The following is a 26,483-nucleotide window of genomic DNA, read 5'->3' on the forward strand; positions in this document are numbered from 1 at the left end:
CCCTGGGTTCCACCCCTAATACCACACACACAAAGAAATAGTTGTTGAATAAAATAAATGAATGCATGAATACAAGTCATTATTGAGTTGATGTATATTTTCTTTCGTCATGCCACACTTTTGACTGTAATCATATATTCTGCATAGTTCCAATTAAGGATGAATGCCTTCCCTCAACAAAATGTTCTCTAAACACCATTTTTCTTAACAAGTTCTTAATTCAGTATTTATAAAATTGATGAAGACTCCTATTTTAGAACAAAAAACTTAAAGTGTGGCCTGGTTTACTTTATTAATATGGTCATGAGCGCCAGGGAGTGTGGTGGTACATTCCTATAATCCCAGTACTTGAGAGGCTGAGACAGGAGGATCTATAGGTTTGAAGACAGGCCCAGCAAGTAGTGAAACTCTAATCATCCTATTGAAACTCTGTTTCAAAATAAAACTAAAAAATAGGATGGGTTTGTAGCTTAGAAGTAGAAGGTTCCTGGGTTTAATCCCTAGTAACACACACACACATGCGTGCGCACATGTGCTTGCACGCACACACAAAAAAATGGTCATAAGAAGCTATTTTTTAATTTGGAAGTGATTTTAAGAAAATTAAAACATAAGATAACATTGATACTGAAGCATGTTATTGTCATTTTGATCGGGATCTTTTAGTTTGTATTAACCAAAACCTTTTATTAATATTTACCAAGAATGAATTGGTTTGTCGATTATGCCATTACCACTTTTCCTTTTTATTCATTAATTTATTTCTCTGAAATTAATCAACATTAAGGAATATTAGTAATGTTTTTAAGACAGGTATCACTTTGCTGAGGATGTAACTAAGTGGTAGAATATGTGCTTATTAGCTTGGGCAAGGCCCTGGGTTCAGTCATTAACACCAAAACAAAAATAAGAACAAATATACTAGGAGATTCCTTACTGTCATTTATTTATCTGATTTTGCAATAAGTGGGGTTTCTAATCTAAAATTTGTCATGTTTGTCGGGTGTGGCGACACACTTATACAAACCCAGAGCTTGGGAGGCTGAGACAGGAGGATCTGCACAGGTTCGAAGCCAGCCTCAGCTACTTAGTGAGGCTCTCGGCAACTTAGTGAGACCCTGTTTCCAAATAAAGTATAAAATAGATCTGGGAATATAGTCTGGAGGTAGAAAAGCCCCTGGTTTGCACCCCCCATACCACCAAAAAAAAATTTTTTTTTGTCATGTTTATTTTGAAGTGTCATTTGACTTTTCCATTTTTAAAATCTGATTTTCTAATGACTCAGTACTTTCTAAATACTTTTTAATGCTTATCACTACCCTGCTAAATTATTATATTCTTTCTAATTAATAGATAATTCTAATATGCTTTAAGAAAGTAAAGCATGGCACATTTTTCCTGATATTATATATGGTAGATCTATAACTGACATTAAATGTATATAATTTTTTACTTTTATTTTAGGAAAAAGTATTGGGGGACGTGGCCACAAAATTAGTGACTATTTTGAGGTAAGTTCATTGGAGGTTGTTTTTAATTCATTATAATTCTGTTGTGAGGTAAAAATGTCTTTGAAGGCTAGGCGTGGTGGCTCACACTTGTAATCTCAGTGCTTGGGAGGCTGAGACAGGAGGATTGTGCAGGTTCAAAGCCAGCCTCAGCTACTTAGTGAGGCTCTCAGAAACTTAGTGAGACCCTGTTTCCAAATAAAATAGAAAATGGTTCTGGAAGTGTAGCTTGGAGGTAGAAAGCCTCTGGGTTCCATCCCCAGCACCACAAAAAGGGAAAAAAAAAATGTCTTTGAAGCACAAGGTCAGCTTTTGACCAGAATTTTAGTAGTATGAGATATTCTTTCTTCCTAGGAATAGTAAAATTTATGATGATATGACACATAATGCATAATATTTTTTTTCACATTTTATTTTTTATTTCCTATTTAAAAAAATTTTTTTTATTGGTGCATTATATTCATAAAACTTATTGGGGTAAAAAACTTGTGTGTACAAACATGTACTCATCGCTGATTTAACCCCTACCCAAATCCCACCCCATTCCCTCCCCGTCCCTCCCTCCCTTGCTTGGCTTAGTGATTGACTTCGATATGTTTAAGTACATTGTGAGCTTTAGAGATTTTCCTCTTCCCCCCTCCTTTCTCCTCCTTTAGGTTGTCTTGTTTGCTCCTCTTTTCTCCCTCTCACATATTAGGGAAAGCATCTGATTTCTTATTTTTTGTGCCTGACTAATCTCACTTAGCATAATGTCCTGCAGTTCCATCCATTTCCCTGAAAATGATGTAATTGAGTTTTTTTTGATGGCTGAGTAAAATTCCATTGTGTACATATCCCACAGTTTTGTAATCCATTCATCTGTTGATGGACATCTTGGCTGGTTCCATAGTTTGGCTATGGTGAATTGTGCAGCTATGAAAATAGATACACATGCATTAGTTTGGTAGTTTGGTTTCTTTTCTTTGGGGTAGATACCCAACAGTGGTATTGCTGGATCAAATGGTAGATTTGTTCCCATTCTTCTGAGGATTCTCCATACTGTTTTCCAAAGTGGTTGCACTAATTTGCAATCCCACCAACAATGTCTTAGAGTTCCCACTTCTCCACATCCTCGCCAGCATCTGTTGTTGTTTGTGTTTTGAATGATGGCCATTCTAGTTGGTGTTAAGTGAAATCTCAGGGTAGTTTTGATTTGCATCTCTCTGATTGCCAGTGATGTTGAGCATTTTTTCATGCATTTATTGGCCATTTGAATTTCTTCTTTTGTGAAGTGTCTATTTAGTTCATTTGCCCATTTTGTTATTGGATGCTTTGTTTTCTTAGTGTTGAGTTTCTTGAGTTCTCTGTATATTCTAGATATTAGTCCTCCATCAGTGGTGTAGGTGGCAGAAATCTTCTCCCATTCTGTTGGCTCTCGATTGAGATTCTTGATAGTTTCCTTTGCTGAACAGAAGCTCTTCAGTTTCATGTATTGATTCTCCTTTTAATTTGTTGTGCCTTTGGGGTCTTGTTGAGGAAATGTTTGTCTGCGCCTATGTGTTGTAGTGTTGGACCTATGCCCTCCTCAAGGAGCTTCAAAGTCTCTGGTTTAATTTCCAAGTCTTTGATCCATCGTGAGTTGACTTTTGTACAGGGTGAAAAAGTGGGATTAACATCCAATTTTCTGCATATGGTTAACCAGTTTTGCCAACACCATTTGTTGAAGAGGCTATCTTTTTTCCAGTGTATGATTTTGGCCTCTTTGTCAAAAATCAATTGGCTGAAAGTGTGTGGACTTGTTTCTGGGTCTTCTATTCTGCTCCATTGGTCTATATATCTGTTCTTTTGCCAGTACCATGCTGTTTTTATTACAATGGCTTTGTAGTATAGTTTAAAGTCAGGTATTGTGATTCCTCCTGTGTGGTTTTTGTTGCTGAGAACTACCTTGGCTATTCTGGGCTTTTTGTTATTCCAGATAAATTTAAGGACTGATTTTTCTATGTCTGTGAGGAATGATCTTGGTAGTTTAATGGGCATTGCATTAAATCTGTAGATCACTTTTGGGAGGATGGCCATTTTAATGATATTAATTCTGCCAATCCATGAACATGGAAGGTCTTTCCATCTTCTAAGATCTTCTTCGATTTCTTTTTTCAGTGTTTTATAATTTTCTTTGTAGAGATCTTTACCTCCTTGGTCAAGTTTATTCCTAGGTATTTTATTTTTTTGTGGGAGATCCTGAGTGGAAGTGTTTTCTGAATTTCTTTTTCAGTGGATTTATGGTTGGTGTACAGGAAAGCTTCTGATTTTTTAAGATTGATTTTGTATCCAGATACCTTGCTGAATTTTTTGATCAGTTCTATAAGCCTTTTGGTTGAGTTTGTTGGGTTTTCTAAATATAGTATCATGTCATCTGCAAATAGTGAAAGCTTAAGTTCTTCTTTTCCTATTTGTCCTCCTTTGATTTCCTTTTCTTGCCTTATTGCTCTGGCTAGAGTCTCTAGTACTATATTGAAGAGAAGTGGTGATAGTGGACATCCTTGTCTCGTTCCAGTTTTTAGGGGGAATTATTGAAGTTTTTTCCCATTTAATATGATGCTGGCAGTGGGCTTGTTGTAGATTGCCTTAATAATGTTGAGATATGTTCCTTCTATTCCAATTCTCTGCAGTGTTTTTATCATAAATGGATGTTGAATTTTATCAAATGCTTTTTCAGCATCTATTGAGATGATCGTGTGGTTTTTGTCTTTGATTCTGTTTATATGATGAATTACATGGATTGATTTTCATATATTGAACCAGCCTTGCATCCCTGGGATGAACCCTACCTGGTCATGGTGAATGATTTTCTTGATGTGGTTTTGAATGCGTGTTGCTAGTATTTTGTTTAATAGTTTTGCATCCAAGTTCATCAGAGATATAGGCCTGTAGTTTTCCTTCCTTGAACTGTCTTTATTCGGTTTGGGTATTAGTGTGATGTTGGCTTCATAGAATGTATTTGGGAGAGTCCCAGTTTTTTCTATTTCCCGAAATAGTTTGAGTAGTATTGGGATTAGTTCTTCTATAAAGGTTTTATAGAATTCACTTGGGAAACCATCTGGTCCTGGGCTTTTCTTTGATGGTAAGCTCTTTATTGCTATTTCAATCTCTTTGATTGTTATTGGTTGGTTTAATTGTTCTATATCTTCTTGACTCAGTTTAGGAAGGTTGTATTTTTCTAGGAAGTTGTTGATTTCCTCCAGATTTTCCATTTTGTTGGAGTATAGTTTTTCAAAGTAGTTTCTGATAATCCTCTGGATTTCTATGCTGTCAGTAGTAATGTCTCCCTTTTCATCCCTTATCTTCATAATTTGGGTTGATTCTCTCTTTTTTTTAGTTAGGTTGGCTAGTGGTTTATCAATCTTGTTAATTTTTTCAAGAAACCAGCTTTTGGTTTTGTTGATTTTCTGTATTGTTTTTTTATTCTCTATTTCTTTAATTTCTGCTCTAATTTTAATAATTTCCCGTCTTCTGCTGGCTTTGGGGTTCAATTGTTCCTGCTTTTCAAGGGCTTTGAGGTGTGTCATAAGGCTATTTATTTGAAGATTTTCTTTTTTCTTATGTGAGCACTCAGTGCTATAAATTTTCCTCTTAATACTGCCTTCAAAGTGTCCCAGAGGTTTTGATATGTTGTATCTTTATTTTCATTTGTTTCTAGAAATTTCTTGATTTCACCTCTTACATCTTCTATGACCCATTCTTCATTCAGAAGTGTGGTGTTCAGTCTCCACATGTTTATGTTGTTTCTCTGGGTCTTCTTATAGTTGACTTCCAGTTTCATTCCATTATGGTCTGAAATGACACAGGGAAGTATGTAACATTTTTAAAATTTGCTAGTGCTCATTTTGTGTCCCAGGATGTGATCTATTTTGGAGAAGGTTCCGTGAGCAGCTGAGAAAAATGTAAACTCCGCTGGAGTTTGGTGAAATATTCTATATGTGTCCAACAGGTCCATTTGGTTAATGGTGTTCTTTAGTTCTGAGACATCTTTACTGACCCTTTGTCTGGAAGATCGGTCTAGTATTTTGAGAGGTGTGTTGAAGACTCCCAGTATTATTGTGTTGGGATTTATGTGTGACTTCATGGCATAAAGAGTTTGATTTATGAAAGTAGCTGCCCCTATGTTTGGGGCATAGATGTTGATTATTGTTATTTCCTCTTGCTGGACTATTCCTTTTACCAGTAAAATGTGACCTTCTTTGTCTCTTCTAATAATAAGTTTGGGTTTGAAGTCTAACTTGTCTGATATCATAGTTGCTACTCCTGCTTGTCTTTGAGTACCATTAGCATGGATTACCTTGCTCCAGCCCTTTACCTTGAGTTTGTTCCTATCTTTACTTGTAAGGTGTGTTTCTTGTAAGCAGCAGATGGATGGATTCTGACTTTTAATCCATTTTGCCACTTTATGTCTTTTTATTGGGGAGTTGAGGCTGTTTACATTCAGTGTGATTATAGAGAGATAATTTTTAATTCCCAACATGTTAAGATCTTATTTCTGTTTGAGATACTGTTTATTCTTCTTTGCTTAGTTGTCTGCTGGATGGGAATTCTTGTTTCTTTGGTTCTGGCGTGTATTACCCATTTCCTCTTTGCAGTTAATCTCCTTGAGTATTTTCTCTAGCGCTGGTTTTGAAGACAAATTCCTTCAGTTGCTGTTTGTCATGGAAGCTTCTTATTTCCCAATCTAATTTGATGGATAGTTTTGCTGGGTAGGAAATTTTTGGCTGGAAGTTGTTTTCTTTCAGAGTTTGGAATATGTTACTCCATGCCCTTCTGGCTTTCATAACTTGGTTTGGGAGGTCTGGAGTGATTCTAATTGGTTTGCCTCTGTATGTCACGTGGCCTTTGTTTTTATTGCCTTTAAGATTCTCTCCTTGGCTTCCACATTAGTCATTTTGACAATTATGTGGCGTGGGGATCCTCTTCTCCGTTCCTGTCTAAAGGGAGTTCTATAAGTTTCCTGGACCTGTGTATCGACCTCTTGCTCTATGTTTGGAAAATTTTCTGCTATTACTTCCTTGAAGAGATTGTTGATCCCTTTGGTTTCACCTTCTTTTTCCTCCTCTATTCCAATTATTCTTAGGTTAGCTCTCTTGAAATGGGCCCATATTTCTTCAATGTCAGATTCCTGCTGTTGGATATTTTTTTCTAGATTAGAAACTATGCGTTCATTTTTAGAATGATCATCTTTAAGAAGCAAGATTCTATTCTCCATGTGGTCTAATCTGTTGTTTATACTCTGAATTGAGGCCTTTACTTCATTAATTGCATCCTTTATCTCTTTTTGGCTCTCTCTGAGTTCTTTTTGAAAGTCCTCTATTATTTCTAAAGTTATTTTCCTAATTTGATCTTCTATAGATCTTTGGATTTCTGTGTTATCAGATTCTGATGTTGTGGGGTTGTTGGCATTCACTGCTCCATTGTTATTTCTCTTTCCCATGATTTTGGAAGTTTGTGCCTTCTCTGGGTTCTTCCCTGAGTCACTACGAGTTCACTTAAGATGCTCTGGATCTCGAGTCTGTGGTATCTCAGTCACCACTACTCCTTTACTGGGTTGTATCACAAGGTCTCAGACCCAGGGAGTCAATCAAGGCTGCTTAGACTGTGGGGGGTGCCAAGTTGGGCGTTCTCCAACGGGGAGTTGTGACTATGGTATGATATCTCTGCCACTCCCCCACTGGGCTGCACTGCTAAAATCTCCGACCCAGGGAGACTATCTGCGCAAGTCCCTGGGAGTGCAGTACTGGGATTTCTCCCCTAGGGGCCGCAATTTGACTCACGGTTGTTGAGTGCGCTGATGGAGCTGTAGTGAACTCGGTGGATTTGCTGCTGCCGCCACTGGCAATATGGCACCACTGCCACGCCCTCGGCCATGATGCGGCGTATTTCTTCTCTGGTTTTGAGCTCTGCTCTGAGTCCTTGCCAGTTGTGCTGTGCCCGGCCCTTTGGAGCTTTAGATGTTCCCTGCGCCAACAAAACTGCTGACTGCCGACCGGCTGTTCAGCACCTGGTCACCTCGGCTCGCTGTCCACCCCTCCTCTCAGGCGCCTGGTGGCTGGTTGAGTGGATTGGTCTAGGGCCGTCTGGTGAACTCCCTGCTGCCGCCAGCAGTAAGACACTGCTTCTGCATCCTAGGCCGCGAGGCCAGAGTACCTCCTCTCTGGATTTGAGCTCTGTTTTGAGTCTCCCTCCTCTCTGGAGCCTGGTGCTGCTAGGAGAGATGTAGGCCGCACCGCTCCGGCCGCTCTGCGCCACAGCTCTGGCTGCTCCGCACCACGGCTCTGGCCGCTCCGGCTGCTCCGGCCGCTCCGGCCGTTCCGTGACGCGGCTCCGGCTGCTCCGGCTGTTCTGGCCACTCCGCTCCGTCTGCTCTGGCCGTTCCGCTCGACTGCTCTGGCCGCTCTGCTCGGCTGCTCTGGCCACTCTGGCTGCTCCGGACGCTCCGCGCCGCGGCGGGCGCGGCACTTCAGGCTGTTTTTTTTCTGGTGTCTTGTTTTTCCAGCCCTTTTTCTCTGTCCCTTGTATTTACTCTTTTTATTTCTTTGCTGGTGGTGTTTTCTGGCTCTGAAAGGCGCTGGTTTTGTGGTAATAGAGTTCGATTGTTAGTTGGACTTGTAAGTGTGGCTTTCCTCCGTCGCCATCTTCCCGGAAGTCTGCATAATATTTCAAGTACTTCCTCACCTACTTGCTTATAACAGTTCATTAGATAGGTAAGGTAAGTATTAATAATTCTATTCTACAGATGATGAAACTGAGTACCAGAGATACAAAGTAGCCTACTTAAAGACAAACTCTGAATGTATAAAGAGTAGAACTTGAAATGTATCAGCTCTCTAGTATCAATATAGCTTTATCACAGTAACACTGAGCTCTCTGTTTGGAGATTAAATAAATAATTGATAGAGATGTGAATAAAAGAGTACCCAAAATAAGAGGGATACATTTAAATTTGAAGTTTTAAACAATCTGGACTCTTTTTCTTTTTTTCCTGTATTGGAATGTTTTCTCTATAGTTTAGAATGAGATCAAAATTGATTAGGGGAACAGCTGAATTTAAAAAAATCCTCCATGAGTTTATAGAATCTAGGGTAAAACTTGCTGATAATAAAGGGCATTAGGTAATGCCTTTTAGTTAAGGTCAGTCACTCAGTGTTAATAGTATTAAGAACCTTTGCTAAAAGTAGGATCAGTTCAAATAGGTAAATATCTCTTAAGTGCCTTCTTTGTGCCAGGCCTTCTTTTTGCTAGACACTGTAGATGAAATAAGGGAGACAAAATTTTAGGTTGTAGCCATGTGTGGTAGTACACATTTGTAATCCCTGCGCTTGGGAGGCTGAGACAGGAGGATCACAGATTCTCAGCCAGCCTCAGCTACTTAGTGAGGCCCTTCACAACCTAGTGAGACTCTGTCTCAAAATAAAGAATAAAAAATAGGGCTGGGGTATAGGTGGAAGGTAGAATGCCCTTGAGTTTAACCCCCAGTACAGCAACAACAACAACAACAAAAATATCTTAGGTTGTAGTAAGTTTAATGAACACACTAAGGAATTCTCACCTCTGCTATTCACATAAAAATTAAGCGAGTAATTAAACAAAAATTGAAACTGACCATAAAGTATACTCTTAGAGAAAGGCATTAACAGCAATTGTTTTCTTGTCCTTTGTACAGAAAAATGCAATAGGAGAAAAGGTAGCTATGGATTGGATTATTTGACTTCTTTTTATATGTGATAAGTCATGCACTTTATAAAAAATGAATTTGTTTTTAAAAAAGATTTTGTGTTGCCGGGCATGGTGGCACATGCTTGTAATCCCAGCATTCGGGAGGCTGAGACCGGAGGATCGTGGTTTGCGGACAGCCTCAGCTACTTAGTGAGCTCCTCTGCAACTCAGTGAGACCTGGTTTCAAAATAAAAGAATAAAAATTAGGGCAAGGGGTGTAGCTTAGAGGTCGAATGCCCCTGGGTTCCATCCCCAGACCCGCAAAAAAAAAAAAAAAAAAAAAAAGAGAGAGAGAGAGAGAGATTTTGTGTTGGGTGTGGTGGTGCAGGTTTGTAATCCCAGTACTTGGGTGGCTGTGACTGGAGGATCACAGGTTTAAGACCAGCCTCAGCAACTGAGCCAGACTCTTCAGTAATCTAGTAAAACACTGCTCCCAAACAAATAATAAAAAAGGGCTAGGCTGTAGCTTGGAGGTAAAATGACCTTGGTTTAAATCCTCAGTACCACAAAAATCTATCAACCATCAATAAAATAAGTAAACATTAAAAATATTTTGGGGATTAGGGACCATATGGTTCAAGAAACATAGGGGAGCTATGCTAATCTTTGGAGGAAAATAAAATATGTTCATTACTTTGAGATAATTTATTTGTTTTTGAGTCAGCCAAATAATAAATTATAGTCAGTATGTAAAGTAATATGAATCTTTATAAGATGTAGTCTTGTCATGTTTTCCTCATGAATAGTCTCTTGTTAGTTTTGGTTTTCTGGACCCATTTAAATGACTCTTTGATTAAATTTAAAATGAAATAAACTTAGGACTATGGGCATAGCTCACTGGTAGAGCTCTTGCCTGGCATGTGCAAGAAGACCCTGAGTTTGATCCCCAGCACTGCAAATAAAATAATGTATTTAAGTTAATTATTAATGCTGTGTTAATAACAGTAGTCTAATCCTCCCTTAATAAACAGTGATGTTTCCTTTTTCTTTTTCTCAGTACCAAGGTGGAAATGGTTCAAGTCCAGTAAGAGGCATACCTCCTACAATCCGTTCTCCTCAAAATTCACATTCACATTCCACTCCTTCCTCATCTGTAAGTTTTTACCTTTCCAGTCTTTCATGTATAATCTTTGCCTAGGAGGTTGTATACATTGAATAACTTTTGTAACTTATTTTTTGTTGATAACTATAAATTAGTATCTATATTTAGAAAACATTTCTGTGACGCCGGGTGTGGTGGCGCACGCTTGTAATCCCCACACTTGGGAGGCAGAGACAGGAGGATCCCGCAGGTTCAAAGCCAGCCGTGCTGGCTTAAGAGACCCTGTTTCCAAATAAAAATATAAAAAGTAGGTCTGGGAGTGTAACCCGGAGGTAGAAGGGCTTCCAGGAACCCCAGTACCACCAAAAAAAAAAGAAAGAAAGAAAAAACATTCCTGTGAGGTGAGTTGAATCATTTTAATGATCTGATATTAGAAGTTTATTTTTGGAAGCAAAATGCTATTGAGCCTCGGGGCTGAGATAAGTACTCTTATATCAATCTGTAGTTTGTTTCTGAATTCCAACTTTCTTTTCACTGAAGTTTCTTTATTATTAGCTGGACATAATGGTTCATAATTGCTCTTAATCCAAGTACTTCGGAGGCTGAGACCATAGGATCAAAGGTTTGAGGCCAGCCTCAGCAATTTAGCAAAGCCCTCTGCAACTTGGAGGCAACCCTGTTTCAAATTAAAAAATAAAATAGGTCTGGGGATATAACTCAGAGGTCGACTACCTCGGTTCAATCCCCAGTATCACACAAAATTTCTTAACCAGGAAATTGATAGCATGAATCATTTCTGGGAATCATTAAGAAAAAGGAAGGCGCCGGGCGTGGTGGCGCACGCTTGTAATCCCCGCGCTTGGGAGGCTGAGACAGGAGGATCACGCAGGTTCGAAGCCAGCCGCACGCGCGCGCTGGCTTAGGAGACCCTGTTTCCAAATAAAAATGTAAAAATAGGTCTGGGAGTGTAGCCCAGAAGTAGAAGGGCTTCCAGGAACCCCAGTACCACCAAAAAAAAAAAAAAAAAAAAAAAAAAAAAAAAAAAAAAAAAAAAGGAAGGCTGTTGAGTTCAACATAGAAGGATCTTGGAAAAATCTTACAACTTTTTAAAATTTATTTTTAACATTTTAAGGTGTAATTTTGATACATTATTTCACGTGTAGAGTTTATTATTATTATTTTACTTCGTGTGAGAGTTCAGTGTCTAACAAGAAAATATAGTTGGCTTTCAGTATAAAGATGAGTAAGCTGGGCATGGTGACACAGGCCTGTAATGTCAGACTTGGGAGGTGGAGACAGGAGGATCTGGGTTCATGGCCAGCCTTAGCGATTTATTGAGGCTCTATGCAACTTAGTGAGACCCTGTATCAAAAATAAAGAATAAAAAATTAGGCTGGAGGTGTAGCTTGGAGGTAGAATGCCCCTGGGTTCAATCCCCAGCAACACACACACACACACACACACACGAGTTGCAAATATTTGAAACTGAGTTTTACTTATTTATTCAAGCAATCTATTTTTATTTCTTGTGTCCTCTTTTACTTCTTATCAATAGGGACATTGCCATGTACAAAGCAAAGCATAAGATTCCACAGTAACTTTAAAAAAATTTTTTATGTGGATTGTATTGAAAATGGCATTCAGACTGTGCTTCTCCCTCCCCACTTCCCCTTCCCCTTCCCCTTTCCCAACAATAAGTGTCCAGGTTTACCATGCTACATTCATACTTTTGCACATATTAGAGAAAATGTATGTCCCTTCTCTTTCTGTGCTTGGCTGATCTCACTTAACATAATGTTCTCCAGGTCTTTCCATACTATTGCAAATGACATGATTTTGTTCTTTGTAGCTGAGTAGAATTCCATTGTGTGTATTTCCCATAATTTTGCAGTCCATTCATCTACTGACGGAGACCTAGTTTGGTTCTGTATTTTGGCTATCAAGAATTCTGCTGCTATGAACATGGGTATGCATTTGTTACTGTAGTTCTATGATTTCAGAGAACTTTTATTGGAAAGATACCAAGAGATTCCCAGTTTTCTAAGGAATCTCCACACTGATCTTTATAGTGGCTGAACTAGTTTGCACTCCCACCATCAGTAAAAGAGTTCCTCTTTGTCCACATCCCTGCCAGCATTTGTTGTCATTTGATTTCTTTATGGTTGCCACTCTGTTTGGGGTTAGATGGAATCTCCCTTGTTCATGGATAAGCAGAATAAATATCATCAAAATGGCCATTCTGCCAAAAGTGATCTATAGATTCAATGCATTTCCTATCAAAATACCAACGACATTCTTCATAGACCTAGAAAAATTAGTCATGAATTTTATATGGCAAGAGAAATGACCCAGAATAGCCAAAGCAATCCTCAGCAATAAGAACCATGCAGGAGGTCATCAGAATCCCTGACTTCAAATTATACTGTAGAGCAATAGTAGTAAAAACAGCATGGTATTGGCACAACAGGCATACAGAACAGTGTAACAGAATAGAAGATACAGAAACAAACCCACACACCTAGAGTCAATTGATCTTTTACAAAGGGGTCAAACTCATACACTAGAGAAAAGACAGCCTTTCAACCAAATTGGCTATCCATTTGTAGAAAGATGGAACTAAATCCTTACCTTTCATCGTGCACAGGAATCAACTCGAGATGGATCAAAGACTTAGACCAGAGACTGAAGTTATTAGAGAGGGGGCACAGGTTCAACACTCCAATATATAGGCACAGACAGTAACTTTTCTAAACAAGACCTTCAAAGCGCAGGAAATTAAAGTAAGAATTAACAAGTGGGATGGCATCAAACTAAATGGTTTCTTCTCATCAAAGGAAACCATCAAAAAACTAAAGAGAAAGCCTACAGAATGGGAGATCTTTACCAGCCACCACTATTACAGAGGGCTAATATCCAGAATATACAAAAAGCTCAAAAGATTATATACTACCAAAACAAATAGCCCAATCAAGAAATGGGCAACTGAACTGAATAGACACTTCACAAAAGAAGAGATACAAATGGCCAATAGATATATGAAAAGATGTTCAACATCATTAGCCATCAGGGACACAGTAACTTTAAAAATAAAAATTTGTGGTGATAATATTGATATGGTGCTATCATCTGTTGCATTAAATGAGTATGATGACTGTGTTTTTAAACTATTGACTAGATAAATCATAAAATGCATTAATAAGTTGATACCAACTACTTATGGAGTTGGTCATGGTATCTCATGCCTGTAATCCTAGAACCTGGGAGATAGATACAGGATGATCGCAGTTTTGTGGGGTTTTTGTTTTGTTTTGTTTTGTTTTGTTTTGTGGGTCTGGGCATGGAACCCAGGGGCATTGAACCTCCGAGCTATACCTCCTGCCCTGTTTTTTATTCTTTATTTTGAAACCAGGTCTCACTGAGTTGCAGAGGGCCTCACTAAGTTAACAGAGGCTGTTCCCGAACCGCGATCCTCCGGTCTCGCTTCCCAAATGCTGGGATTACAAGCGTGCGCCACCACGCATGGCTATGATCACAGGTTTGAGAACAGCTATAGCAATGTAGTGAGACTCTTAGCAACATAATGAGACCCTGTTTTAAAAAAACAATTAAATTGGGCTGAGGGTGTAGCTCAGAGGTAGAATGTCTCTTGAGTTCAACCCCCAGTACTCCTCCACCCCCCCCCAAACAACACTGCATGCATTGTTATTTCCCATCCTTTTTTTGTGGGGGTCTGGGGATGGAACCCAGGGGCATTCGACCTTCGAGCTATACCCCCTGCCCTATTTTTTATTCTTTTATTTTGAAATGGTCTCATTAAGTTATGGAGGGCCTCACTAAGTAGCTGAGGCTACCCGTGAACTGCGATCCTCCGCGCTCAGTCTCCCAAATGCTGGGATTACAAGCGTGCGCTACCATGCCTGGCTTTCTACTCCTAAGAATTCTGTATTATATTTTTGTTTTTTTTCCTTTGAGCCATCATTTTTAATATTTGCATTTCAGAATAACTTATTTGACCTTGCCTGCCTATCTGTCTTTCTGTCTTCTTGTCTTCCTGTCTCTCTCTCTCTCTCTCCCTCTTCCTTTCCTTCTTTCTTTTCTTTCTTTTGTGTGTGATCGAATCCAGGGGCAGCATTTTACCTCCAAGCTACACCTCCCAGCCCAACTTTTTTATTCTTTATTTTGAAACAGGGTCTCACTAAGTTGAGAAATGCCTCACTAAGTAGCTGAGGCTGGCAGAGAACACAGATTCTCCTGTCTCAGCCTCCAAAGTACAGGGATTACAAGTGTGCTACCACACCTGACTTTTTTTTTTCTTTAACTAGAGATTGAACCCAAGGATGCTACCTCTGAGCTATATGTACCCCCAGCTCCTTTTTTTTTTTTTTTTTTTTTTAAATTTAGAAACAGTTTTGCTAGTTTGCTGAGGCTATCCTGAAACCTGCAATCCTCCTGTCTTAGTCTCTCAAGTATTGGGATTACAGGCGTGGAACACTGTTACTTGCTTACTTTTAATAACAGGAAAGCATTAAGATTTAATTTGTGGCACTAGAATGTAAACTCCTCCGTGGCAGGGAGTTTGTGGTTGTTGCTTTTTCTGGACCATATATAGGAGGTACCCAGTGAATGCTTGTTGAATAAATGGTGATTACATTTTTTAAAGTCAGATATTATCCTGATTTTAAAAATATCTTGAGAAATGTTAAATGTTTGTCAGTAAGTAAAAACCTTTTTTCTTGCTAAGGTGGAAATTTTTATGTTTTTTAGGTTCGACCGAATAGCCCTTCCCCTACTGCATTAGCTTTTGGGGACCACTCTGTTGTACAACCAAAGCAGTTATCCTTTAAAATTGCTCAGGTAATGAATAAATATTTTTTATGGCTTCTAACAAACCACTTTGTACTAACAACTTTGTTTTAGACATAAACATAAAATTACAATCAGGAAAACTAACTTACTAAACAGCAACAACTAAACAGTTTATAGGGAGAGAGTGATAAATAGAAACAACCAGTTTATGGTTGCCCTTTGTTACATTAGCAAATATGTAGATGTTTTAAGCAAAATCAAATAATCAGAACAACCATAACATGTCAGTTCTCTTTACTGATTCTTTTTGAACTTAACATCCAACTATATGGAATTGATGGTCTTAATGACACGGCTATATTTGTTAGATGTGGACATGTATTACAGCAGTTCATTTTAGTGTCTGTATATACACATATGCTAAAAACCAGAAAAGCATTTGAAAATAAATAATAAATTATTTGGGTTATCTTTTACACTTTTTATTTGTGTTTATGACCTTTTTTGTGTGTGTGGTACTAGGGATTGAACCAAGGGGCATTCTACCTCTGAGTTATATCTTCAACTCTTTTTTTTTTTTTTTTTTTTTTAATTCTGAATTTGAAATAGGGTCTCACTAAGGTTTAAAGGGCCTCACTAAGTAGCTGAGGCTGGCTGTGAGCCTGTGATCTTCCTGTCTCAGCTTTCCAAGTACTGAGATTACAATCCTGTGTCATCATGTGCAACTGTCTCATGACTTTTGAATCAGGTGCTAAGTCTTATTTTGTTTTGGCTTTGATTTTTATTGCTGGGGGTTATACCCAAGGCATATGCTGTTAAACATATGTTCCGGCATTAAACTCCATTCCCAGCTGAGAACTAAATTTTTTATTTTAATTTTTTATATAGTGATTTCTGGATAACATTTTTTACACTGGGGTTTAAGGGGGTAGATCTGTTATTTGGCCACTTTGGCTCCTCAGTTCTTTTTCATTAGACTTTATTTGTGGTGTCATATTAAACTGTTGTGCATGTATCAAAGCCTCTTTCTTTGGATAATCCTGGGGGGGCAGTATGACAAGTATGGTATATTGTTTTTCAGAGCCTAAGCATCTAGTAAAAGTTTCGCTCTATGAGGTATTGGTCAAAGTACATGGTATTTCATGTACTTTGTAAGTTAGCAAGAAATTCAAGGCTCTGTTGTATTCATGATGACCATAGCTAGTTAAAGTATATTCTATATATGAATATTACAAAATAGATGTTAAGTGTTCTCACCACAAATTCTATAACACTATATAATTATGTGTTAAATTTCTTGATCTAGCCATTCCAGTATATATAATACATATATACATATGAAACCATATATAATACATAACTATTTTTATTATTATTGTTGTTGTTTTTCTTTTTTGTGATACTGGGGATGGAACCCTTCTACCTCTGGGCTACACTCCCAGACCTATTTTATATTTTTATTTAGAAACAGGGTCTCTTAAGCCGGCACAGCTGGCTTTGAACCTGCGCAATCCTCCTGTCTCCGCCTCCCAAGCGCAGGGATTATAAGCACATGCCACCATGCCTGTTACATACTATTTTTACTTGTCATTCAACAAAATTTAAAAGAAGATATATGCTGGACATGGTGGCACATGCTTGTAATCCCAGTACTTAGGAAGCTAAGAAAGGATCACAGGTTCACAGCCAGCTTCACCTACTTAGTGAGGCCCTCTCTAATTTAGTGAAACCTGTTTCAAAATAAAGAATAAAAACTAGGGCTGGAGGGTACAGCTTAGAGGTAGAATGCCCCTGGGTTCATTTCCCAGTACAAATAAATAAATAAATAATAAATAAATAAATAAAGTTTCTTTAAAAGTTTATGAGTAGGGCAGGGCATGGTAACGCATGCTTGTAATCCCCGCGCTTGGGTGTCTGAGACAGGAGGATCGCACATGTTCGAAGCCAGCCTCAGCTACTTAGAGAGGCTCTCGGCAACTTAGTGAGACCCTGTTTCAAAATAAAGTATAAAAATGAATTTTTTTTAATTTATAAAAAGTTCATGAATAAATTAGAATAATGTATAATATAAAACATTGTACATTAAAGTTTTAATGAGGAATATAAATATTCTAAATAATTTTTTCTTTGCTTTTGGGAATTGGATAAAATATAGTTTTATGATTATATGCAAAAAGTGTATAATGGAGATAATGTCTTTTTTTTTTTTATTTAGACTGATCTCACAATGCTGAAATTAGCAGCATTAGAAAGTAATAAAAACCAAGACTTGGAAAAGAAGGAAGGTCGTATAGATGATTTGCTCAGGGTAAGTAGAGTCTTGGAGCAGAAAAGATTTAATAAATTATTTGGCAACAGTGAATCTGCTGAGAAAAATTTTATTTTGTTTTAATGTAATTATTTTTTATACTTCTGTTGGTGTGTTATATAATTATGTTGGTGTGTTATAGAATTGTAGTCTTACATTATAACGTAGCTCAGAGTGATAGTGACACTACTGCAGGTAGCACTTGGTGGCCTTTTCCCGGCTCCCTCCCACATCTCTCCCCTTTATTCATACAAGATACTGAGACTGGCGTTGGTATTCTCACATATGCACAGAACGTCACTGGAAGGGATTTCATCATTGATCCTCCCTCTCCCCCCTTACCCTCTCCTAGACCACCCCCCTCACTCCACTGGGTTTCTCCTGTTATCTAGAGTCCTTCTTGTTGTATCCCAATTACTCTATAGCTTCTGCATATGAGAGAAAACATATGACCCTTCATTTTGATGTTATTGGCTAATTTCAATAAACATGATGTTCCTTAGGCCCATCCATTTTCCTGCAAATGATATTGTTTTGTTCTTTTTCATTGCTGGGTAGAATTTCATTGTGTATATCCCATAATTTTGTAATACATTTATCTGTTGAAGGACACCTGGGTTGGTTTCATAATTCGGCTATTATGAATTGTGCATTAAACAAAAAAGTTTCTGTTCATCAAAAAAAAAACCTTAAAAATATTTAACATAGTAAGGTATTTTATACTTGGAAATAATATGTTTTTTCTTTTTTTTCTTTATTGTGGCACTGGGGATTGAACCCAGAGGCATTCTACCTCTGAACCAAACCTCCAGCCTGATTTTATTTCTTACTTGGAAACAGAGTCTCACTAAGTTGCAGAGGGCCTCTCTAAGTTGTCGAGGCTGGCTTCAAACCTGCGACCCTCCTGTTTCAGCCTTCCAAGTACTGAGATTAAAAGCATGTGCCAACCTGGGCGTGCCAAGATTGCAGTTTGCAGACAGCCTCAGCTACTTAGTCCCTCCAGAACTTAGTGAGACCCTGTTTCGAAATAGAGAATAAAAGAATAGGAGAGGGTGTATAGCTCGGAGGTCAATAGCCCCTGGATTCCATCCCCAGACACACCAAAAAAAAAAAAAAAAAGTGCCACTATGCCCAGCTAAAATAAGGTTTTTCTGATAGTGTACTTATATGATTAAAAATACCAACCTAAAGTAAAAACATTTTGTTGTTAACTCTTCAAATGTGAATTGAGAAACATGAAGAAATAGAAGAAAGTTTATAAAACTTCTTTTTATGTAGTCAACTATTCATCAGATACATACTCATTTCTTGTTAATTTTAAAGTTAATTGATTTTAAACCAGGCATGGTGGTACACACTTATAATCCTAGTACTTGACAGGCTGAGACAGGAAGATTACAGGTTTGAGGACAACTTCAGCAACCTAACAAGACTTTGTTTCAAAACAAAAAATAATATAGTGCTGGGGGGTATAGCTTGGTGGTTGAATGCTCCTGTTCTGTTCCTAGTACTTAAAAAAAAATTGAAGGCTGGGCGTAGTGGCGCACGCTTGTAATCCCTGTGCTTGGGAGACGGAGACAGGAGGATTGCGCAGGTTCGAAGCCAGCTGTGCTGGCTTAAGAGACCCTGTTTTCAAATAAAAAGTATAAAATAGGTCTGGGAGTGTAACCCAGAGGTAGGAGGGTTTCCAGGAACCCCAGTACCACCAAAAAAAAAAAAAAAATTGAATTTGTTTTGTGCCTACCTGACATTAGATACTGTAGAGGACAAAATAAGTGTTGTATTTCTGTGAGATTTTCAACGGAAACTTTATTTAAAAACTCTTCCAAAGCTGGGTGTGGTGGCACACGCTTGTAATCCCACCATTTTGGAGGCTGAGACAGGATTGCTGTTTGCGGACAGCCTCAGCTACTTAGTGAGGCCCTCTGCAACTTAGTGAGACCCTGTTTCAAAATAAAGACTAAAAAATAGGGCTACGGATGTAGTTTGGGGGTAGAATGCCCCTGGGTTCCATCCCCAGTACCGGGGGGGAAAAAAAATCCAGAGCTGGACGTGGTGACACCCGCTTGGAATCCTAGTACTTGGGAGACTGAGACAGTAGGATTGCAGGTTTGCAGCCAGCCTCAGTTTAATGAGGTTCTCGGCAACTTAAACCCTGTTTCAGAATAAAAAATAGGACTGGGGTGTAGCTTGGAGGTAGAATCCCCTGGGCTCAATTCCCAGTTCTGCAAAAAACAATACACGTCTAAGTGGGATGTGGTGATGCATGCCTGTAGTTCCAGTACGTAAGAGGCTGAGACAGGAGGATCGAGGTTCAAGGACAGTCTCAAGAAGTGAGACTCTCACCAACCTGACCCTGTTTCCAAATATGAAATAAAAATTGACTGGGTGTGTAATTCAAAGGTAGACTGCCTCTGGGTTCAATTCCCAGTACCACACACACACAAAAATAAAAACACATCCAAAAGTAAACTAATGCATGTAAGGTGTAATGCAGTAGTTCTTATTCTTTGCTGTTTATTAGAATCACCAGATGAAAAGGTAGACTTACTCTTTCTGGATTCTACCCTGAGAAGTTCTGATCAAATTGATATGATGCAGCTTGTATATTGACAGACTTTAAAGCTACTACAGACTATTCTAATTTAAGCCAGTATTGAGAATCATTGGTATAACAACTCAATAAAATCAACCCCTTGCCGGGCATGCGCATGCTTATAATCCCCGTGTTTGGGAGGCAGAGACAGCAGGATCGCGCTGGTTCGAAGCCAGTCCTCACTGGCTTAAGAGACCCTGTTTCCAAATAAAAAATATGAAAATTGGTCTGGGAGTGTAACCCTGAGGTAGAAGGGTTTCCAGGAACCCCAGTACTGCAGGAAAGAAAAAAAAAACCTATGATTCTACCATACTCTCCAGTACCTTTGGAACATCCAGTCGTGTGTCTTTCCTGATCCCATTTTATTTATTCACATGTATCTTGCTTTGTTGTATTTGTTATGCTTGTGGTTGTATTAAATATGTTTATACATTATTAAGAATATTTGTTTTTTAACTTTATTAGTGAAATTTTTCTATCTGGACCCTTTTGCCCAGCTTATTTTCATTGAATGTTTCAATATTATATGTGGGAGAGTTTTTCACACTGATCAATCTGACTATAGGTTTGCTTATTTCATTGCTACATAGTAGAGTATCACTATATGAATATATAATTTATACTTTCTTGCTTTTAGTTGACATTCCCCTCCTTTTTTTTTTCCCTAAGAACAATTCTGCTATAAACATTCTAGTATCTGTCTCCTAAGGCAAAAGTGAGTTTTTTTTTTTTTTTTTTTTTTTTTTTTTTTTTTAGTAAAACATGCTTAGGAAATACTTGATGATAGTACAGGACATGTACATCTTCTACTTTACTTTAAAATTCCAAATTTTTCCCTAAGTGGGTGCATCAATTTGTACTCCCAATGGTAGTTGTCCAGAGAGAATCTTGTTACTCATTATCTGGCTCAGGCTTGTAATCCCAGTACATGGGAGGCTGAGACTGAAGGATCAAAGCTTCGATACTTAGTGAGGCCCTCTGCAACTTATTGAGACCCTGTTTCAAAATAAAGAATAAAAAATAGTGGGGTTGGGGTGTAGCTCAGAGGTAGAATGTCTGTGTACAATCCCTACTACCAATAAATAAATTAATAAAATAAAAATAAGTTAATTTCATTAGAATTGGTTTGAAGGGTATGGTATGGAATAGGATTTCATTTTAATTTCTTTCTCTATAAATAACCAGTTGTCCAACTCTTTTAACTAAAAGCCATTCCCATAGTGCCAATTTCATCATAAGATCTTGTTTTCGTATGCAAGTGGGTCTATTTTTATATTCTGTTCCATTGTTTTGAGTATCAATCCCTGATAGTGCAACATCTTTTTATCAATTAGTAGTTGTTTTTGTTAGTAACAGAGAATATATACAATAGTACTTTAAATTTACTTATTTATTTATTTTTGTACTGGGGATGGAACCCTTCTACCTCCGGGCTACACTCCCAGACCTATTTTTTATTTTTATTTGGAAACAGGGTCTCTTAAGCCAGCGAGGGGCTTCGAACCATTATGATCCTCCTGTTTCTGCCTCCCAAGCGCGAGGATTACAAGCATGCGCCACCATGCCCCGGCTAAATATTTTTATTTTGAAAGTAAAAAAGAAGTGGGTAGATCAGGTATGATTGCTTCACAGTATCATGTAGGACCATGGCTTTTTCATTTATTCTGCTTCCTCATCCTTAGTGTATGGCTTTCATCTTGAATGTCACATTAAGATCCAAAATATCTGTTTGAGTCAAGGTTATGATATCAGTTTTCTAAGTAGAAAACTGGAAGAGGAGAGAAAGAATAAAAAGCACAATTTTCTTTGTAGCCTTCTTGGATATCCAAGTAAACTATTGTTGCTTACTTTTCATTCACCTGGCTGCAAGGGAAGCCAGAAAATGTAAACTTTTGGTTAGATACATATTAATCCAGATTAAAATGCTAGATTTTCCATTATTAAGGGATTTGGGTGATCATTATTACTGTAGTTTTATATTAAGTATGACATTTGTTTGAACAAATACCTTATTTTGACTAGTTTTGCAGTCTTAAAGAAATTTTGGAGTCAGATTTTCAAGTTAAACACACACACAATTTGTCAGGGTTTTGTATGCATTGCATCTAATGATGAAAATCTGTTGGTGCTAAATTCCATCCATATTTAGTATGTAATTTTAGGTTGGCAGTTATTTTTTCCCAGTGTTTCCAAGATACTGTGCCATTGCCCTTTGGCTTATCCCATCATCAGGTTAGACCTGTGGTTCTCAATGTATCCTCAGTCCAGAAGCATCCGCATTACTGGAAAACTTGTTACAAATGGAAAATTTCAGGCCTTTCCCTATACCTGTTAACTCAGAAAACTCAGGTAGGGATGGATCTCAGTAAACTCCATATTATACTCTTGCCATTATAGTAGACTAATTAGACTTGCCTGAGCCTAGAAAGCGGCCTCTTCTCTGAGCATATGGCTTCCTACAAAGTAAAAGGAATTGGTCTCTCATTGTCTAGGAAGAATGGTGAGGACAGTTATTGAATAAACAGCCTACAACATCCTGCAGGTCTAATAAAGGAAATGTTTATTAGTTTTAAGACAAAGAAGAACACTAATATTTATTTTTAAGTGTTAGACTTGTTATATACTTATATGCTTTTTGGGGGGCAATACTAGGGATGGAACCCAGGGGCATTCTACCTCTGAGCTACACCACCAGCCCTATTTTTTATTCTTATTTTAAAACAAGGTCTCACTGAGTTGCAAAGGGCTTCACTAAGTAGCTGATCCTCCTGTCTCAGCCTCCCAAATGCTAGGATTACAAGCATGCTCCATCACACCTGGCTGCTATTATTTTTTTAACTGAGGTAGATTTTGTCATCGTTTTTTGAAAAAATAAGAAAACTGAACTTAGATTCAAATAATTTACTTAACTTAGTGTTGTATAATTTAAATTGTGCATTTAAATGTATAGTGTATGTATATAAATTTTACATACTGCCAGGATCAGTGGTATTTACCTCTAATCCCAGCTAACAGTACTTGGGAGGCTTAGGCAGGAGGATCATAATTTGGAGACCAGCCTAGGTAACGTAGCAAGACTGTCTCAATATAAAAAATATGAAAGGCTGGGGATGTAGCTCAATGATTGAGTACACCTGGGTTCAATCTTGAGTATAAAAAAAAAAAAAAAACCCAACAGACTAAGCCTTTTTGTATATACAAATTCTAGACTTTTTCATTTTCTACTCATATTGTAGGCTAACTGTGATCTCAGAAGGCAAATAGATGATCAACAAAAATTACTTGAGAAATACAAAGAACGATTAAATAAATGCATATCAATGAGCAAGAAACTTCTTGTTGAAAAGGTAAGTGCAAAGTTCACTAAAATTTTCTTCCCTCTTCTCTAGCCCATTTGTATGATTTTAAAATTTAAATGAATAATATTGAATGTTGTTTTTTTTTTCCTGCTTTTTTTAGAGTACACAAGAAAAATTATCAAGCAGAGAGAAGAGTATGCAAGATAGATTACGCCTTGGACACTTTACAACAGTTAGGCATGGCGCTTCATTTACAGAACAATGGACAGACGGTTTTGCATTTCAGAATCTTGTGAAGTTAGTCATTCTTATATTTTCTAACATTAGTAATTCATTTGTGTATTCATTATAATTAAAAGATTAAAAATTTGGAATTATGGTCACCTTCCCCATACTATTTATTTATTTTTTAATTAATTAATTTATTTATTTATTTTTGGGTGGCACTGGGTATTGAACAAGGGCATTCTACCTCCAAGCTATAACCCCAGTCCTATTTTTATTCTTTATTGTGAAACGGTCTCACTAAGTTGTGGAGGACTCACGAAGTAGTTGAGAACCTATGATCCTACTATGTCAGTCTCCCAAGTACTGGGATTACAAGCATGTGCCACCATCCCTGGCTTCCCCATACTATTTGAAATTATAGAATTTAACATATTTGAAAGGAATATGAAACTGGTATTAGAATTTTAACTTTAGCAGACTTTTTGGTTAATTAGAATTCATCAATAATATACTAAATCTGATGTTCTAAAATATAAACTGACCCTGTGTGTGTATGGGGTGGGGGGGAGACTGGGAATTAAACCCAGAGCATCCTGCCTCTGAGCTATATCCTCAGCCCTATTTTATTTTATTTTTATTTTGAAACGGTCTCACTAAGTTGCTGAGGTCCTCGCTAAGTTGCAGAGGCTGCTTGCAAATCTGTGATCCTCCTCAGCACTCTCCAGTACTGAGATTACAGGTTTGTGTCACTGTTCCTGGATTAACAAAGTTTTTATTCTTTAGCTCATTCATTTATTTTATTCAATATTTATTGAAGCCAGGAATGATGGTATAATCCCAGTGCTTGGGAGGCTGAGATTAGAAGATTGAAAGTTCCAGGTGAGCCTCAGCAATTTAGTGAGACCCTGTTTCAAAATTAAAAAAAAAAAAAAAGGAGGGGGGGCTAGGGATGTATCTCAGAGGTAGAGGGTTCCTGAGATCAATCCTCAGTACTACCAAAAAAAATGAGCATACCAGGTTAGAAGTTAGTATTGATTGCTGTGCTTGGTATTAAATACAAGAAGATATGAAGTAGGTATGGTCTCTTATGGAATGGTATGGGATAACCACACATTCTGATGAAGTATTTATAGGTATGGTATTTGTTAGAAGAGAATGGTGAAGACAAAGTTCCATGGGATTATATTTGGCAACACACCTTTTCCCTAATCTGGGAGTTTTTGAAGTGCTCCCCTAAAAATGATTGTCAAATAAAACCTAAAGAAAAAGTACAAGTTGATTCACAAGAGTAGAACCAGAAACTTAAACATTTATATGATTTTTCATGTTTTCTAATGTATTTTTTCATGTTTTATCATTGAAAAGTAATGGAAGATAATATGGTTTTATTCTTTTTTTACACAGGCAACAAGAATGGGTGAATCAGCAAAGAGAAGATATTGAAAGGCAAAGGAAACTTCTAGCCAAACGAAAACCTCCCACAACTAATAATTCTCAGGCACTTTCTACCAATTCTGAACCAAAACAAAGAAAAAACAAAGCAGTAAATGGAGCAGAAAATGATCCCTTTGTTAGACCAAATTTACCACAATTGTAAGCCTCTATTTTAAATTTTCTTTTTTTAATTATTAGCAGTGAGCAGGAATGTTAATAATGGATATCATTTATAATTGTTAATACTTAAAGAGCATAAATAGTTATGACCAGGAAGGAAGACAGTATTGGAAATTTAGCTCTAAATAATAAGCCCCAAATATCTGAATTCTTCCTTTGTATGTGAAAACTAGAATGTATCCTTCTTGTCTGAATCAGTTAAATAATCAAAGATTTTATTATTTGATATTCTCATTAATTTCCCCTTTCTGAGAGAGTGTTAATTAATGTACTTGACACTTATTTTCTCAGCCTGTGAAAGCAGTTCCTTGAAGGGTTTATGGATATTGCTTTTCCTTTACTGCTTTTTGTTGTTTTCCAGATTTTCTGTATTAATGAATTGCTCTTTGTAATTTAAGGAAAAAAGACATTTAAAAAACAGTTATATGCTTATTGAAAATTTGGAAAATATGGGTGAGAGTAATAAAATAATAGACTATGATTCCATTCCACAGAAAACAACATTAGTAAAATTTCAATGTACAGATGCAGCCAAATTTTTCTGATCTAGAAGAATTTATATAAATTTATATGAATATAATATATACACACACACACTCTTTGATATTTTATATGGACATATTTTCCATGTTGGTAGTTGTTTTTTTTTTTTTTTAACAGTACTAAAGACTGAACCTAGGGGCATTCTACCTCTGAGTTACACCCCCAGCCCTGTTTTTTTCTTTATTTTGAAACAGGATTGCACTAAGTTGTGTAGGGCTTCACAAGTTGCTGAGGCTAGCCGTGAACCTGTCATCCTCCCAAGTAGTGGAATTACAAGCTTGTGCTACCATGCCCGACTTGAAAGATAGAGTTGAATTTCATCTTGTGCTACATCTAGGATTCTTTTATTAATACCTGCTTTATTTTATATCTTTAGCATTTTACTTTCTGTCGGTTACTTTCAATCCATGGGTGTAGGATTTCTTTTCATATAATTGTATTGTTTTAAATTTCTTTAGCAGTACTTTGTAGTTTTCTATATATGTCTTTCACCTCCTGGGCTAAATTAATTCCTAATTATTTCATTTGAATGCTATTATAAATTTAGTTGTTTTTCTTAATATCTTTTTCGAGTTGTTCATTTTTGATGTATAGAAGTACAGCTGATTATTGTGCGTTGGTCTCATACCCTACCCTGCATTTTTGCTGTATTTATTAGTTTTGGATTTTATTCTTGTGCATTCTTTGGTTTTTTTGTTTGTTTTTTGTTTGTTGTTTGTTTGTTTTTGCGGGTCTGGGGATGGAACCCAGGGACATTTGACCTCTGAGATACACACACCCCTTGCCCTATTTCTTATTC

General features: G+C 37.4%; 1 protein-coding gene across 1 annotated transcript in view; it reads left to right on the forward strand.

Moving 5' to 3' along the window:
- TLK1 (tousled like kinase 1) overlaps positions 1–26,483 on the forward strand; it is a gene marked incomplete at both ends in the record, with an annotated part of 144,283 nt that overhangs the window by 78,662 nt on the left and 39,138 nt on the right. Inside the window, 7 exons of the mRNA XM_080689060.1 lie at positions 1,465–1,511; positions 10,246–10,341; positions 15,055–15,144; positions 17,312–17,404; positions 23,237–23,347; positions 23,460–23,596; positions 24,932–25,120. Of these exons, the coding sequence (XP_080545186.1) occupies positions 1,465–1,511; positions 10,246–10,341; positions 15,055–15,144; positions 17,312–17,404; positions 23,237–23,347; positions 23,460–23,596; positions 24,932–25,120 (763 nt within the window). The remainder of the gene's footprint in view (positions 1–1,464; positions 1,512–10,245; positions 10,342–15,054; positions 15,145–17,311; positions 17,405–23,236; positions 23,348–23,459; positions 23,597–24,931; positions 25,121–26,483) is intronic.

Source organism: Muscardinus avellanarius (genome assembly GCF_963383645.1).
Source record: "Muscardinus avellanarius genome assembly, chromosome: 2".
Classification (NCBI taxonomy): domain Eukaryota; kingdom Metazoa; phylum Chordata; class Mammalia; order Rodentia; family Gliridae; genus Muscardinus; species Muscardinus avellanarius.